Source organism: Engraulis encrasicolus, chromosome 3 (assembly GCF_034702125.1).
Source record: "Engraulis encrasicolus isolate BLACKSEA-1 chromosome 3, IST_EnEncr_1.0, whole genome shotgun sequence".
Taxonomy (NCBI): Eukaryota; Metazoa; Chordata; class Actinopteri; order Clupeiformes; family Engraulidae; genus Engraulis; species Engraulis encrasicolus.
The window spans coordinates 33,470,943-33,486,876 of NC_085859.1; the positions used below are offsets into that span (position 1 = coordinate 33,470,943).

Here is a 15,934-nt window from a genome sequence, read left to right on the forward strand (position 1 = left end):
ACTGTTTTGTCTACCTCAACCTCCCTCGACTGTTATTTTAAAATTGTGATGTTTTCAAATATATTTTTTTGTCTTACTTTTATGCTTTGCTATGGACCATACAGGAGTCTGTGATTAATTTTCGGTAGGCCTATAGTAAAATAAATAGTAGCCTATACTTTGTATACAAACGTTTCAAACATTACTTTTTTTTTTTAATACTTTATTGTGTGAAACAATGTATTCATTTAGCATTTTCTGTTGTTACATCTCACGGATATCACACATTTTTTCCCATTTTTTTATATCACACCCTGTGTGTAGAGATATAATAATAAAAAATAAAAAAAAAGTAGAATAGACAAAAAGAAAACTTGAATCATCACATAACAACAACAATGACAACGACTTTAAGTCATCGTCACTCTAAGGAATGAAACAAAGGAATACTTCTTCTTTACCACACTTCTGTTCCTAAAAGGAAGTTAAATAATAAATAAAAAAGTAAATAGATAAAGAAGAAGAGTGATTCAATAAATAAATAAAAAGTACACAAAGTAAATCCCTTGCCTTTGGTTTTCATACATATTCTTATATTGGCTTTGTCACCTCTTTTACACTAGAACCCCCGCCCCACCCACCCACAAACACACACCCACACTCTCACTCTCACTCTCACTCTCACTCTCACTCTCACTCTCACTCACCCCCTCACACTCACCCTCACACTTCACCACCCCGTTCCCCATGTTTTCATATATCTTTCCCAAATACCTCTTGTTTCTTTAACAGGTAAAGTTCCCATCTTTTCTCGAAAACCTTTTCCTTTTTAATAATACTGTAAGTCACTTTCTCCATTTCATACATGTCGTGAACTGAGGCTACCCATTTTTTGACATTAGGTGCGTCTGGTATCTTCCAGTGCCTTGTTATTTGTTTCAAAGCAGTGATTCTAAGAACCCAAAAGAAATGTATATGTTCAATACTTATATCAGGCAGTATACCAAGCATTATGTTATGCTGCTGAATTGGGACATCTGTTCTCAAAAAATTCTTTATTGACCCCATTACCTTTTCCCAGTAGGGTTTTAATCTTTCGCATGTAAAGAAAATGTGTGTGTGATCCGCATTACTGTTCCCACAGTTTCTCCAACAACTGGAAGTAAACTGTTTGTATTTTATTGTTGATGGTGTTCTAAAGTACCTTATGTTTACTTTCCATGCAAATTCCTGCCAGTATATGGATTTTGAATGGTTATAAATATCTTTGAAGGTTTGTTCCCACTCCTTTTCAGAAATTGCCGTTTTCAATTCATCTTCCCACTTCTCTTTTATATGATTTATTTTTCCTTCGTTCTGTTGGAGTATCCTGTAAATTTGTCCAGTTACATTTTTTATACTTCCGATTTCAATTACTTTTAATATTTCTCTTACGAAGGGGTGGATCTCGGCTAAGGTTACAATCTTTATATTTTATTCACATAACTTCTTACTTGCAAGTATCTATAAAAGTGGCTCCTAGGCAATTGATATCGTCTTTCTATGTTTTCAAAAGAATCAAAGCCTTTTTCTTCATACATTTGATAGAATCGCACGAGACCTTTACTTTCCCATAAATTGAAGCCTCTATCCTCTTTATTTGGGAGAAACTCTGGATCTTGTTGTATATCTCTCAGGCATATCCAGTCTTTATCATCGGTCTTTACTGCTCTACTTAGTCTTTTCCATATTTTTGCTGTATGTTTTGCAGTGAAGTTATGCAATTTAGTTTTAGTTTTTGGAAACCACGCATTACATTGCCCTACCAGGTCGGCTTCCATAATTTTCCATTTTGGGTTCCACTTTTTGTTGTTCATGATTAGAATAGGTTTTATCTGTGCAGCGTTGAAGTAGTTAGCAAAATTTGGCAGTGCAACACCCCCCGTTTCCTTGCGCTGTTGTAAAGTTTTAATTTTTACTCTTGGTTTCTTTTCATTCCATAGAAATTTTCTTAGTAGGTTATCCCACTGTTTGAAGGAAGCGTTTGGTACAAGGAGTGGGAGATTTTGGAACAGAAACAGAAAACGTGACAGGATATTCATTTTAATTATACTAATTTTTTCTAATAATGTAAAAGGTATTAGTTTCCACCTACTTAAGTCATTTTTTATCGTGTTTTCTAGCTTCCCATAGTTACAGGCGTACAGATTTTCAAGATTGTTAGGAATATTCACTCCCAGGTACTTTACCTTGGTCAGCTCCCACTTGAACTCATATTGTTTTTTAAATGTGCAACTTAGTTTACTACCGACCTCCATTGCTTCCGTTTTGCTAAGATTTAGTTTGTATCCTGATAGGGAGCTATATTGTCCTATTTCCTGCATTAATGTTGGTAATGAGTTGCATACATCTGTCATATATAAAATCACATCATCGGCATACAGTGCTATTTTGTGCTCCATGTCCTCCATGACCACTCCTTTTATCTGCATATTTTTTCTTATTTTTTCTGCGAGAGGTTCAATACATAAGGCGAATAACTGTGGCGATAGTGGGTCGCCTTGTTTTGTGCCCCTTTTAATCGTGAAAAGTTCAGAAAGTGTTCCATTTACTCTTACTCTGGCGGTCGAGTTGTTATACATCCCGTTTAGCAAGTTTAAGAACTTATGATGAAAACCGAATTTTTCACATACACCAATTAAGAAAGGCCACAGTAAGCGGTCAAAAGCCTTCTCAGCATCAAGCATTAGTGTTAGCATCTGATTTTTTGTTCTTTGGGTGTAGTCTATAATATTAATTGTCCTTCTGATGTTATCTCCTAGTAGACGATCTTTAACAAATCCTGTTTGATCAAGATTGATCAAGTCAGGAAGTAAGTTTGTAAGTCTGTTTGCCATAATTGTTGTAAATAACTTTTGATCCACATTTAATAATGATATTGGTCTATATGAGGAGCAGTTTGCTGGATCCTTCCCTTCTTTGTGGATTACTGAAATCATGGTTGTACCCCAGGTTTTTGGCCACAGCCCAGTCTCCAGAATGTCATTGAAAACCCTGTTTAAGATTGGTATTAATACATTTTGGAAGGCTTTGAAGAATTCATAGGTAAATCCATCAGTACCTGGGCTTTTACCAGTTTTGCTTTTCTTAATCGCCTTTACTATCTCTTCCTCTACTATTGGTTGTACTAAATAGTTGTTTTGTGTCTGGGTCACTAGAGGGAGATCTAAATGTTTTAGGTAGTTCCTGATTTCAAGATCACTCACTTGTTTTTCTGGGGTATATAAATGTTGGTAAAATTCCCTGAAGCAAGCCACAATTCCTGATTTCCCCCTGTGAAGGGTGCCATTTACGTCTTTAACCATAGCGATCGTTGCTTTTTCTTGCTGTTTCTTTAATTTAAATGACAATGTTTTCAATGCTTTAGGGCTGTTATCAAAAAGAAATTGTTTACTTAGTGTTAATTTTTTTCTATCTCCTTAATATCTATTTCTTCTAATGCTTTTTTAACTGTATTTAGTTGTTTACTTAATTCCTTTGTTCTTAGCCTTTCATATTCTTTTTGCAGGTCTTTGATCTTAGTTTCTAACTCTTTCCTATTTTTGTCATTTTGTTTCTTTTTCCAAGATGAGTATGCTATGATTTCCCCTTGTCATGAACCAGGACAGACGAGGACCCAAATGAGTCACGTTCAACAGTTTTATTGAGGAACAGGGAAAGGGGAGTTGGGAATGAAGTCCGTGAGCCTGTGTGTGCGTGTCCCCCAGTGGTTGAGCGGCACCTCTTCTAGGTGGTGGTGGAGGGTCCGGGCTCGTGGCTGGAAATCCTGGGGGAAGCACACACACAACAGGACAGATGAACCGAAGCAGTAGTGCAGTCAAGGGCAGAGCAGAAATCGTAGTAGGAACCGGAAGACAGGTCAAAATTACCGGGGCAGGAGATCAGAGGAGTTGTAGACAGGTCCGAGTCAAGATCAGGAGGTCCAGCAGATCGGGTTCGGGTTCGGGTCCGGGTCCAGGAGGAAGTGCAGGTACAGGTGTGGGTACGGGAACAGGTTCAAGGTCGGAATTACAGACAGGGGGTTCAGGTGGACAGATACAAACACGAAACATGCAAGGTTTGCAGACGATCCGACAAGGACAAACACAAAGACAGGACTAGATATACACAGAGGAATCACGAGGGAGATGGGATACAGCTGGGAGGTTAACGAGACACAATGAGTAGAGACAGGTGAGGACAATCAGACAGAGCAGAGACCGAACAGAGAGTAGAGTGGCAGAGGTAGTTAACAGGTAGAGGGAATTAGGTAGACAGAGACAACCAGATAGACAGACACACAAAACGACAGACAGAGACAGACCAGACTGACACAGAGAGAGAGAGAGAGAGAGAGAGAGAGAGAGAGACAGACAGACAGACAGAGAGAGAGACAGACAGACAGACAGACAGACAGAGAGACGGGGTCAGAGAGAGAGAGAGAGACAGACAGACAGAGAGACGGGGTCAGAGAGAGAGAGAGAGAGAGAGAGAGAGAGACAGGGTCAGAGAGAGAGAGAGAGAGAGACGGGTCAGAGAGAGAGAGAGAGAGAGACAGACAGAGAGACGGGGTCAGAGAGAGAGAGAGAGAGAGAGAGAGAGAGAGAGAGAGACAGAGAGAGAGAGAGACAGAGAGACAGAGAGACAGAGAGAGATAAGAGCCAAGAGCTCAAAGAAGGATGCCAAGGAGCGAGCTCATGACACCCCTCTTATTGTTGCTTAAGCTGCTTCCCATAGTATTACTCACCTCCCCATTATCGTTAATTTCAAAAAAGGATTTGATATTGTTATTCATTTTTTCTTTGAAAGCCTGATCTTCTAATAATGAGTTGTTCATTCTCGAAGAAGTTTTATTTTTTTTCTATATTTAAGTGTAGCTCTATTATTACTGGGGCATGGTCAGTTGTACAGATCGGTAATATTTCACATCTAGACACTTTTGCAATGTCTCCTTTAAACATAAAATAGTAATCTAGTCTTGAAAACACTTTGTGGGCGTCTGAGTAAAAGGTAAAGCCTCTCTCTTGAGGATGCAGGGTTCTCCAGACATCCAGTAATCCTATTTCTATTTCAGCTTTTTTCAATAAGGCTGTGGCTTTTGCTGCCTTGTGTTTGCCTGTACTTTGAGTATCTATTTTATTCATAATTAAATTTAAGTCCCCGCCCATTAACAGCACACCTTTTGCTTCCATCATTACCAATTTAAGTATCTTTTGTAACATTTCGTCTCCTGCACCAGGTGGGTTATAAACATTTACCAAAGTTATACATTGCTGATCTAATTCCCCTATAACTATTACATATCTTCCTTCTTTATCTCTGAAACACTTTTCCAAATTAAATACAAGGTTCTTTTTAATGAGGATTGCTACTCCTCTCTTAGCTGTGGTGTGTGAGGAGTAAAAAACATGGGCTTTAGCTAATTTCTCCAGCTTAGTGTGTTCCGTGTTGTTTAAATGGGTTTCTTGGAGATAGGCAATTCCTGCTTTTTCATGTTTTACCTGTTGTAATACACGTTTCCGTTTAATGGGATTATTTAACCCGTTAGTGTTCAAAGAGAGTATTCTAATCATGGTATTGGTTTTTTTTTTATTTTTCCTTCCATTTTTCTTCCTTTTGGTTGACAAAGGCATAAAAGGGAGTAGTAAAAGACAAGACAAAAGGAGGAGAAATAAGAGGAGAAGAATAAATAAATAAATAAATAAAAAATAATAATAAAATAAGTGATTTCAACCAAGATGTGTACCCGTTACCCAAAACCCTTTCCCCGAACCCCAGTAGTGGACTTCCAATTAATGTAACCTCCATATGGTTACCGAAGGTGTCCCTCTTTAAAATATAGAGGAAAAGGGTCTTACTGCCGACCCCTGATAAGTGGAGTTCAAGTCTCCAAACTCAGGGGTGGGACAGGCCCCTGTAAGCCCGGTGAACAGTGTGATATTGAAAGGCTATTTCCCATTTGTCTTTTTAGGTAGAATTTCAACCCGTTTTTAAATAGGCTACTCTTATTTATTCTTCCCTAAAATGTGCAAATCTGTAGTTGTTGAAATGAAACCCCTCCCCCCAACCCTACCCCCGAGAGCAATCCAAAACAAGGGACACAAACATAACATAAAACATAACATAATTCATCCCCACTGTGCTTCTACTCATCAATTAAGTTGTTCAGTCCATCAACCTGCGTAACCTCTGTAGAGCCAGGAGAAAGAGTGTGAGAATAGACAAAATGAATGAATGAATGAATGAATGAATGAATGAATGAATAAGTAAATAAATAAATAAATAAATAAATAGAGAAGGGGGACATCAAGAGAGAAAAAAGGGAAAAGAAAAAGAGAAGGGGCCATAATCAAATGAAATAAAATGAAGAGATTCAGAGCTCCCTTTTCACAGGGCTAGTGTTCTTCTATAGGATATGTTATCAGATCTATTATAAAGTCAGGGTGCTAACATGTGATGTTGACAAGGTTTGGTGCTATAGCTCTGGATATATAATGTAAAGAAAAATAATAATACTAATAATAAAGGGGCAAAAAAGTAATAATATGTACAGTATATATATTTTTAAAAGGATTAATTAAAGTTTTGCAAGGGCATTCTCCCTTCCACTCAGTAGCCTAATGAATATTGAGAATCAGACACACACACACACACACACACACACACACACACACACACACACACACACACACACACACACACACACACACACACACACACACACACACACACACACACACACACACACACACACACACACACACACACACACCAGGGCTTGACATTAACTTTTTCGCTTGCTGGCCATTGTGGCTAGTGGTTTTCCCGAGTCACTAGCCATCCAGCTACAATTGTTTTTGGTTTTTTTTATCACGACGCTGTACATCTAACCACAGAAGAATGGAATATGGAAATATGGAAATACAACAAACAAACAGAAACTGAGCTTTGTCTTGATCTGATTCACAAGGGGCAAAGTGCAGAATATACGCTATTCTGATATGTCATACCATAGAATAAGCTACCTGCCAAATTGGCTAGTGACACTGAAATTGTTACCAGCCACAGCCAAGTTTTACCAGCATTTGGCCGGTTGGCAGGTGCCAGTGTCAAGCCCTGACACACACACACACACACACACACACACACACACACACACACACACACACACACACACACACACACACACACACACACGTCTGACTATTAAGGATCAATAGTTTAAAAAAAGAATGAAAACATTACTTATTTCAATGATGTATCTGAAAAAATGTATGCCGTTTTAAAAGAAAATTAAGGAATATTGACAACCAACCTCAACTGACATGTTTAACTCTTTTGAAGGCTATAGCTCCCACATGGACCTAGCCTGGTAATAATCGGAACATTTATTGCTTCAATTTCAATGGCAGCTCACATTGAGGAGTCACAGGACGTATTGTAGACTATATTGACAGTTTAGAGATCATCATAAATCATTATATCCCCGAAACGCGGAGCGTCGGGGATGTAATGGTTTTGCGTGCACCGCCGCCGCCGCGTCCGCCGCGTCCGCCGCCGCCGCGTAAGGTCTTTCGTGTTAACGCGATAACTTTTGAACGGATGTTTGGATTTGTCCCAGATTTGGTGTGTGAATGCTCTAGGGCAGGTTCATGAACTGATTCGAGTTTGGAGGTCAACAATTTCAAGATGGCCGAATTCAAGATGGCCGAATTTTTGTTTGGCCCATTACTTCTGACCGGGTGGATGGATTTGTCCCAGATTTGGTGTGTGAATGCTCTAGGGCAGGTTCATGAACTGATTAGAGTTTGGAGGTTGACACTTTCAAGATGGCCGAATTCAAGATGGCCGAATTTTTGTTTGGTCCATAACTTCTGACCGGGTGGATGGATTTGTCCCAGATTTGGTATGTGAATGCTCTAGGGTGGGTTGATGAACTGATTACAGTTTGGAGGTTAACACTTTCAAGATGGCCGAATTCAAGATGGCCGAATTTTTGTTTGGTCCATAACTTCTGACCGGGTGGATGGATTTGTCCCAGATTTGGTGTGTGAATGTTCTAGGGTAGGGTCATGAACTGATTCGAGTTTGGAGGTCAACAATTTCAAGATGGCCGAATTTTTGTTTGGCCCATTACTTCTGACCGGGTGGATGGATTTGTCCCAGATTTCGTGTGTGAATGCTGCAGGGTAGGTTCATGAACTGATTCGAGTTTGGAGGTCAACACTTTCAAAATGGTGGAATTTGTATTTGGCCCATAACTTCTGACTGGGTGGATTGATTTGCCCGGTAACTCCTTAATTTAATGGTTCACCATTTCAGTGAATCTACCATATCAGGTAGGCCTACAGTGTAATAACCAGTGTAACAATATTTAATACCATGTAATACTAGTGTAATACCAGTGTAAAAATTGGCAATACCAGGTACAGTGTAATAACCAGTGTAACAATATGTAATACCATGTAATACTAGTGTAATACCAGTGTACAAATATGCAATACCATGTAATACCACTTACACACAAATAGCCTACATGATATAAGTACAAAATTGGTACATGGTGTCACACTGGTATGACGTGGTATTAAATATTGTTACACTGGTTATTACACTGTACCTAATGTGGTATATCCACTGTAATAGTGAACCATTAAAACAGTGTTACCATTTGCCCCATTTTTATCTTCATTTTCACAATAGTCATTTGGTTTTAAGCTTATGCACGTCATTGATAAATGTATAGATATTAAATATATTTATTTTATATTTTGTATTTATCATAAACGTTCATGAAAAGGTGGACGGGAGTGGTAGGAATGATTAGGGACTGGAAGCGTCGCGTTTCGGGGATATACCTTAAGCAGTCGAAGGCGACTGCACAGGCAGTCTAGTTTTTGTTGATATTGAAGCAATAAATGCTCCAATTATTTTTTGACTGGAGGGAATCCTGCTACATTCTCCCAGACCTAGTAGTGGATCTCACAAAGCTGCGCGGAACTACAGGTCGGGCAGGAGCCAGGCAAGCATGGATTGCCCTAGTTGACAGTCAGTGCACAGTGCACACAGTGCACTGAGGTCTTAAGTGCATAGTGTCACGCAAAAATGTGAGCACTATGCACTGCGCCCTCGCTGGAAGTGACGGCTGACTGTTTACAATGCACAGCATCTGGTGCTTGTATTTCCATGTCCTTCACCCCAAAGGACAACAATCACACATACAATACTTTGGTTGGCATGAAAAGGTTGGTGTCCCATCAACATCACATACAGAATTAGGAGACTGTTGACCAAACTCTTCTACTGAACTGAATGCCACATTTCCTCCGTGTCATTGTCAACATGGCCGCCGTGCGTGCAGTGTCCATCATTCAAGCACTGCATTTTTCCATGTTAGGGGATCATCCGGGCACTTTCAGTGCACTGGCTCAGGAGCGTACCTATGTTCCCTGGGTCCTATGTTCCCCGGGTCCTATGTTCCCCTGTCTTTGTAGGAGCAGGGAACATAGGACCCTTTTTCTAAAAAAGGGTTCTACTGTATGTTCCCTGCATTGTATGTTTCCAAGTTCTCAAATTGTGCCCTGATCAAAACTATCCCTAAACCTAACCTGTCAGAGGGGCAACAACCTGTGCTTTGCATGCGACAGCAGTCTACTTGGAAGCAGCAGGGAACATAGAACCCTTTTTTGAAAAAAGTTTCCCCGCATATTATGTGTCTGAGTTTTCAAATTGTACCCTTCCCAAAACCATCCCTAAACCTAACCTGTCGTAATGCAATGTTTCTGAGTTTTCAATTTGTGCCCTGACCAAAACTATCCCTAAACTTAACCTGTCACAGTTGCAAAAGCAACCTGCACTTTGCCATGTGGCAGCAGTCTACTTTGAAGCAGTGGGGAACATAGGACCCGGGGAACATAGGGATGACCCCACTGGCTCAACTGAAATTTTCAGCGTGAGCGCCCTATGCAGTGCCAGAAGTGCACAAGTGCGGCATTTGAGACACGGCCGTAGGTAACAAAATTGTAGCTTAGGCCTACTCTTTACACTTTAGAATGGTCTTACTTATTATGTCCGCCCATAATAGTGCATTGAGTGAGAAGGAAATTAGACACATTTTAATTTTCCAAAACACATTATGTTGTCTCACCTCAAGGTTATAGGCCTACTGTTTTTACCTCCACTATCAAAGTAGTCCTGTGACACTAGTGACATTATAATTATAAACATTTCTGTGTTAACGGTTTTGATCAGCGACCTTTAGAGGCTGAGATATGACGAGTGTGTGACACAACCAACTTGTTACAACCAACCCCATTATCCCCTAAACAAACAAACAAACAAACAAACAAACAAATATATAAATAAATAAAAGGCAGACCTCAGTCCTGACCACAACACCACTTAGGCCTAGGCCCTACTACAGACTAGGTTTAGCTAGCCTTGGTGTGTTTTTGCATTATCCTCTGAAGGCGTGCTGTAAAAAGCATGTTGCTGTAAGGCTTCCTTCAGAAGATGAGAATGTCAAAGAGAATGTCAAAGAATTCATGAATGTGGGAAGGAACTTCTGCTGAGAGGCCCACTGAATCGCATCCCGAGTGGGCTTTCTCATTCGTTAAATGGCTCGAAGAAATGCTGTAGGCCTAGGTAAACTTTTTAATTCGTTCTGTTGTAGTTGACTTCGTGTCAGCTGGGAATGTAATGTGGCACAAGACGGATAGGGGGCAGCAACGTCTGTTTTATTAATCGTAGGCTATGTTCATCCTGCCTGCATTCAGCATAGCGACACACGCGTGCGTAACAACACACCATTGCTGTCTGCAATGATTTGAGAGTCTCTTGGCCTACTATACGAAGATACGGTATACAACATTAAGATTGTGTGGTGTGTGCGCTCATTCATTAAAGCCAATGACGTACGTTATTAAAGCCGGCGGTTTTCTGAAGTTTACTTCCGCCTTCGGTAGTCCAATCGTATTGAACATGTCCAAAGAGAGTTTGAACATGGCGCGGAAATGTCAACAAAACCCAGGCAGCGGTAGTTCAATGTAGAAGAAGAGGTGAAGTGGCTCCCAGTGCGTTAAATTAGAGTTAAATTATGCCACTTAACTCTATGTGTCAGCTGTGAAGCCTTTAGACATCCTTTCTCCAGTACAGTTCTACCGTCGAGCCAAGATTGGAGTCATATGTGGAGATGGACATCATGTCAAGCTAATGTCAAATTATGCTGTTAGCAGGTTAGCCTATAGCTGTTACGCACTTTCTCTTTTTTGAACCAAAGACACTTGATCATCGACGAATGGGCGTATGGTGTGTTTCAAGACCTCGTCATACCGACTGATGAAGATCTCGAGTGGGGCTATTTAGCGGATGACCACTTTCAGTCAAAGGTCTACTTCTGGGAATGTAGGCATTGTTGTCATTTGGTGATGAAGAGGACATGGACCCATCATCATTATCAACTAGGTCATATCATATGTGAAGTAAAGACAGAATCTGTCTGTCTCTATTAGACATTATTACCTGCTATACAGAAGCATTTTAAATAGACATGGACGAGCAGGCAAGAGACGTGCCCGGGCTTGCCCCGACCTCGACTGCTGCTGCTGCCGCTGAGAAGGGGCTCGTGTCGAGGATGGGACTCAACGACAACAAAGCAGGGATGGAGGGACTTGACAGGGAGAAAATCAACAAGATCATCCTTGAAACTTCGAAGGTAAAATAGTAAAACGCACAGTATTTCCATGGAATAGCATAAGGACAATACGTGTGCATTGCTTGATGTCTTATTTTTACATGATCCCATGGGGTCTCAGTGTCTGTGTCTGTGTGTGTCTGTCCGCCATGTGTCTGGGTCGTCTGCAGGGGGCGTCAAAACACACACAGATGTATCTTGTGTTGGCCAGGGTGTCATCCCTGCCGCAGTCGCCTAATAATGGTTGAGAAGATGGGTTTTAGGGATCAGAGAGTTGATCAGGGTTGATTAAAGGGTCAAATGCCACCCTTCCACTCCCTAACTCACTCCATGGCTGAAAGGCCCTTCAGCAAGGCACCTAACCTCACAATGCTCCAAGGACTTCTACCAACACCCCGTGAAATACTGTAACTAAGCTGTGGAGGTTAATGCAATGGAATAGAAATGCAGTGTAAAATGTTGCAAGTGCTGATAATAACAATAGTCCCATTTCCATTTTGATTAGGGCTCCAAGTTCTATGAGAGTGAGCTGAAAAAGGAGCGGCAGATGAACCAGCGCATTGAGAAGATGATGGAGGAAAAAGCAAGGATTACTGATCAGCATCTGTTGAAGGCACAAGCTCAGGTATCTCACAGCAGTATAACCTCATCACCACTGTCTGGTGTAGTAGAGATGCGCCACCGTGCCCTCATTAAGTACCGGACACTACAAAGCAAAGTTGTATAGAAGTAGATGTAGACCATCATTAGGTAATTATTAGGTAATACAATTATTAGGCACCGTGGAATAATCGGTGTAATATCAATCAATCAATCAATCAGTCAATAAATCAATTAATGAATTCATCAATTGTGTTCATCAGTGTATTTATATTGCAGAATATCACAACTATACAGTTAAGTCGAAGTGCATACAATGCGCACACACACATGCACATTCTCACATTCAAACACCACCTGTGGAGGCTGCCAAGAATGCGCCAATTGTCCGGGATTCACGCGAGAGAGTGAATCTCTCTCTCTCTCTCTCTCTCTCCATCTCTCTCCCTCTCTCTCTCTTTCTCTGAATAGCATTAGTCCTACATTAGATGTACTATGCAATTATCATGTACTGCATGAGTACTTCTCCTCCTTTATACTGTATACTTAATACACCTCTACTACATAGTACCCCATCAACTAGCCTATCAGTATTATGAACTCCCCCACTATGAGCTTACTAAGTCAAGTTAAAGTTGATACCAACAGGAGTGGCATTCTTACAGGTGGACAAGATGAGGTCTGAGCTAGAGAGAAGACGCAACCTCAACCGTGTGATCGTCCATGTGGACATGGATGCCTTCTACGCGGCGGTGGAGATGAGGGACTGTCCGGAGCTGAAGGACAAGCCCATGGCTGTGGGATCCATGAGCATGCTGGTGAGCAGTCATTAGTCAAGTCATGTCAAGTGCACATTATTTTGTCAAATTCTTCTTTATAGCTGACATTGCATAGAAGATTAGAACTAAAAAAATACATACACACGCACTCTCACACACACACACACACACACTGGTGATGGTGATGGTGATGAGAGGTTAAAGTGATACTAACTGTCCCATTTTTGGAAATAAGCTTATTTTACACCTCCCCTTGAGTTAAATAATGGGTTTTTACCGTTCTCCTATACATTCAACCATTCTCTGGGTATGGCAGTGCAAATTTTACCTCCAAGCTAGCAGTTAACATTGAGTTCTATGAGACCAGTTAGCCACTGGTACTATACGTACATTATAGTATATTGTGTCTTCATGTGTGTTGCAGTCCACCTCCAACTACCATGCCAGAAGGTTTGGGGTGCGGGCCGCCATGCCAGGCTTCATCGCCAAGAAGCTCTGTCCACACCTGGTCATCATGCCCACCAACTTTGACAAGTATCGAGCTGTCAGCGCACAGGTGACTGACAACCATCAAGAAATAGTTATTGTTTTATTATGCCTTGTTTTGAAATGTTTATTTGAAGTGGAGTCTTGCTTCTAAATATTTTTGTTTTATGCAATGTATGTATTTGCATATTTGCATCTGTGAGTTGAGATATGGGGAACATAACAAATCCATTCTCGGTTTGGGTACTATTTCCGTTAAAGGTGCGTGAGGTGTTTGCAGACTACGACCCAAACTTTCTGCCCTTGAGTTTGGATGAGGCTTACCTGGACATAACAGATCACCTGGAGCAGAGACTCTGCTGGCCAGAGAGCAGGATGACCCACTACACCAGCTCCAGCAAGACTGAAGGTCCTGACCAACATAGAATTAAGTAGTACAAGAATAGCAGTGTTACAAAAGGTTGACTTGTGTTGTGTCGGTTAATTGACCCACATTGCAAGTATAATTTACATTACACTTAGCTGACGCTTTCATTTATTCAAAGCGACTTACAGTTATTATTTTTCAGGGTATTGGTTACAGTCCCTGGAGCAATGTGGGGTTAGGTGCCTTGCTCAAGGGCACTTCAGCCATGGATGGAGATGTAGGGAGAGGTCAGGGGGGATTCGAACCGGCAACCCCTAGATTGAAAGACCAACTCTCTAACCACTAGGCCACGGCTGCCCTGTTTTTTAGTACGGGTAGTGGATAGCCTTTTGAGCCTCTAGTGGACAGGATGGTGAAGAAGGAGGTTATGGACTCCCAAGAAAACAATTTATTCTTTTCCTCCTTTTAAATATACACTATGTTGTCTTGTATGATGATGGTGTCTTGTTGGGAAGAGTTGCTGGTGTGTCCATCAGTTAAGGGGAATCTTAATGAAATACTACAGTAAATGTGTGAGGGATATAGATGGGTTAGAGTTGGGAAATGACCTACCTTAGCCGGTCGAAACTTGGTCAACTCTGCATGTATACAGGCTGTGTATGGATAGATACATTAGCATGATGTACCACAGCACCCCTTAGAAGTCTTGTCTTATGTCTCAATATGAAATTAGTAAACCTTCTGTTGCAAACTTGATTATTGCCATTATTACACATCGAGAGCTTCAAACTTAATTTAGAACACACCATACTTTTAAAGGGACACTGTGCAGGAAATGGTCAAAAAAGGTACTGCAACTATGCTGCTCATTGAAACTGGGCTGCCTATTGCCAAATTTGTTCTTTACATGAAAGTTTACTAAGTAATAAACAAATATTTTCTAGTATGGTCCAAGTACAGTCATTTTTGCAGCTAAAAATGGCTATTTTTGGAAATTCGAAATGGCGGACCATGGAGAAGATCCCCCTTTTCATGTATGAAAAGTGTAATTTTTCCAGTCATAATGAATACTTAAAATTTGATGGTGGTGGTAACCTTTCATGAAAAAGGTAACATTAGTGAGTGGGCAGCATGAATTCTGGAAATAAACAACTAAAAATCTCACACAGTGTCCCTTTAAGTAGAAACAAAAATTCTCTTCCCTGTTTTTTTTTGGCAATAGAATAAAGTGTCAATAGCAAAGAGAGGCGGCATGTGAATTAGAATCTTTGTTTCACCTGTTATGTGTGTGATTTGGTCTGCATCCAAAATATTTGGCTGGTGTTTCTGTGAAAAGTCTTGTTTTAAAGCTTGGCAATGACAGTTTCACACAATAAAAGGGTGTGTTTTTGTGCTGAGGTGCTTGGGCAGTGTGGATTTAAGTAAATGAAACCCAGTCTCTCTCATTAGCACCTTGGTGGAGCATCAACAGAGAAACATTTTACAAGCCACCCACCTACTGGTATATTTATACCTTCATACTGAGAATGGAACAGCCAAACACTGCTGCAATTACAGTCAAACCAAACCATTTAATTAGTCTTTAGACTAATTAGATTTATTTCGGGTTGTAACTGTAGCGCTGTTGCAGTGTTCCTCAAACGCCTGCCCCCTGCTAAACTTTAAGTTGTGCAGGCCAACTCTCTATTCTTTACAAAGCTTTTCTGATTGTGTCTCTGCCTCTGATTCTTCTCTGTGACGCAGCGTGCCTGCGTGTGTGTACAGTGAACTCCAAACGCAATTTTCGTTGTCAAATTTATTTTGTCAATGACAATAAAAAGCTCTTGATTCTTGATTAAGGTGGCAAGGATGAGGCGCTGGTGTCCCCAACTCCCTCAGAGGTGGCCGAGTTGTCTCCTGTCCTGTTCGATGACAGTCCTATTGAGCTGGGGAAGTCCCCGGAGCAGCCCGGTGGCACTGCAGTGGTGTTTGGGATCTGTGCTGAGGAGGCCGTGAGAGAGATGCGCTTCCGCA

At 40.9% G+C, this 15,934-nt stretch overlaps 1 protein-coding gene across 1 annotated transcript in view; it reads left to right on the plus strand.

Moving 5' to 3' along the window:
* The first annotated feature begins 10,999 nt into the window (after window positions 1-10,999).
* polk (polymerase (DNA directed) kappa) overlaps window positions 11,000-15,934 on the plus strand; it is a 22,736-nt gene continuing 17,801 nt past the window's right edge. Inside the window, exons 1-6 of the mRNA XM_063195247.1 lie at window positions 11,000-11,710; window positions 12,195-12,314; window positions 12,955-13,107; window positions 13,493-13,624; window positions 13,816-13,963; window positions 15,761-15,934. The exon at window positions 15,761-15,934 is cut by the window's right edge and continues 33 nt beyond it. Of these exons, the coding sequence (XP_063051317.1) occupies window positions 11,546-11,710; window positions 12,195-12,314; window positions 12,955-13,107; window positions 13,493-13,624; window positions 13,816-13,963; window positions 15,761-15,934 (892 nt within the window). The 5' untranslated portion in view covers window positions 11,000-11,545. The remainder of the gene's footprint in view (window positions 11,711-12,194; window positions 12,315-12,954; window positions 13,108-13,492; window positions 13,625-13,815; window positions 13,964-15,760) is intronic.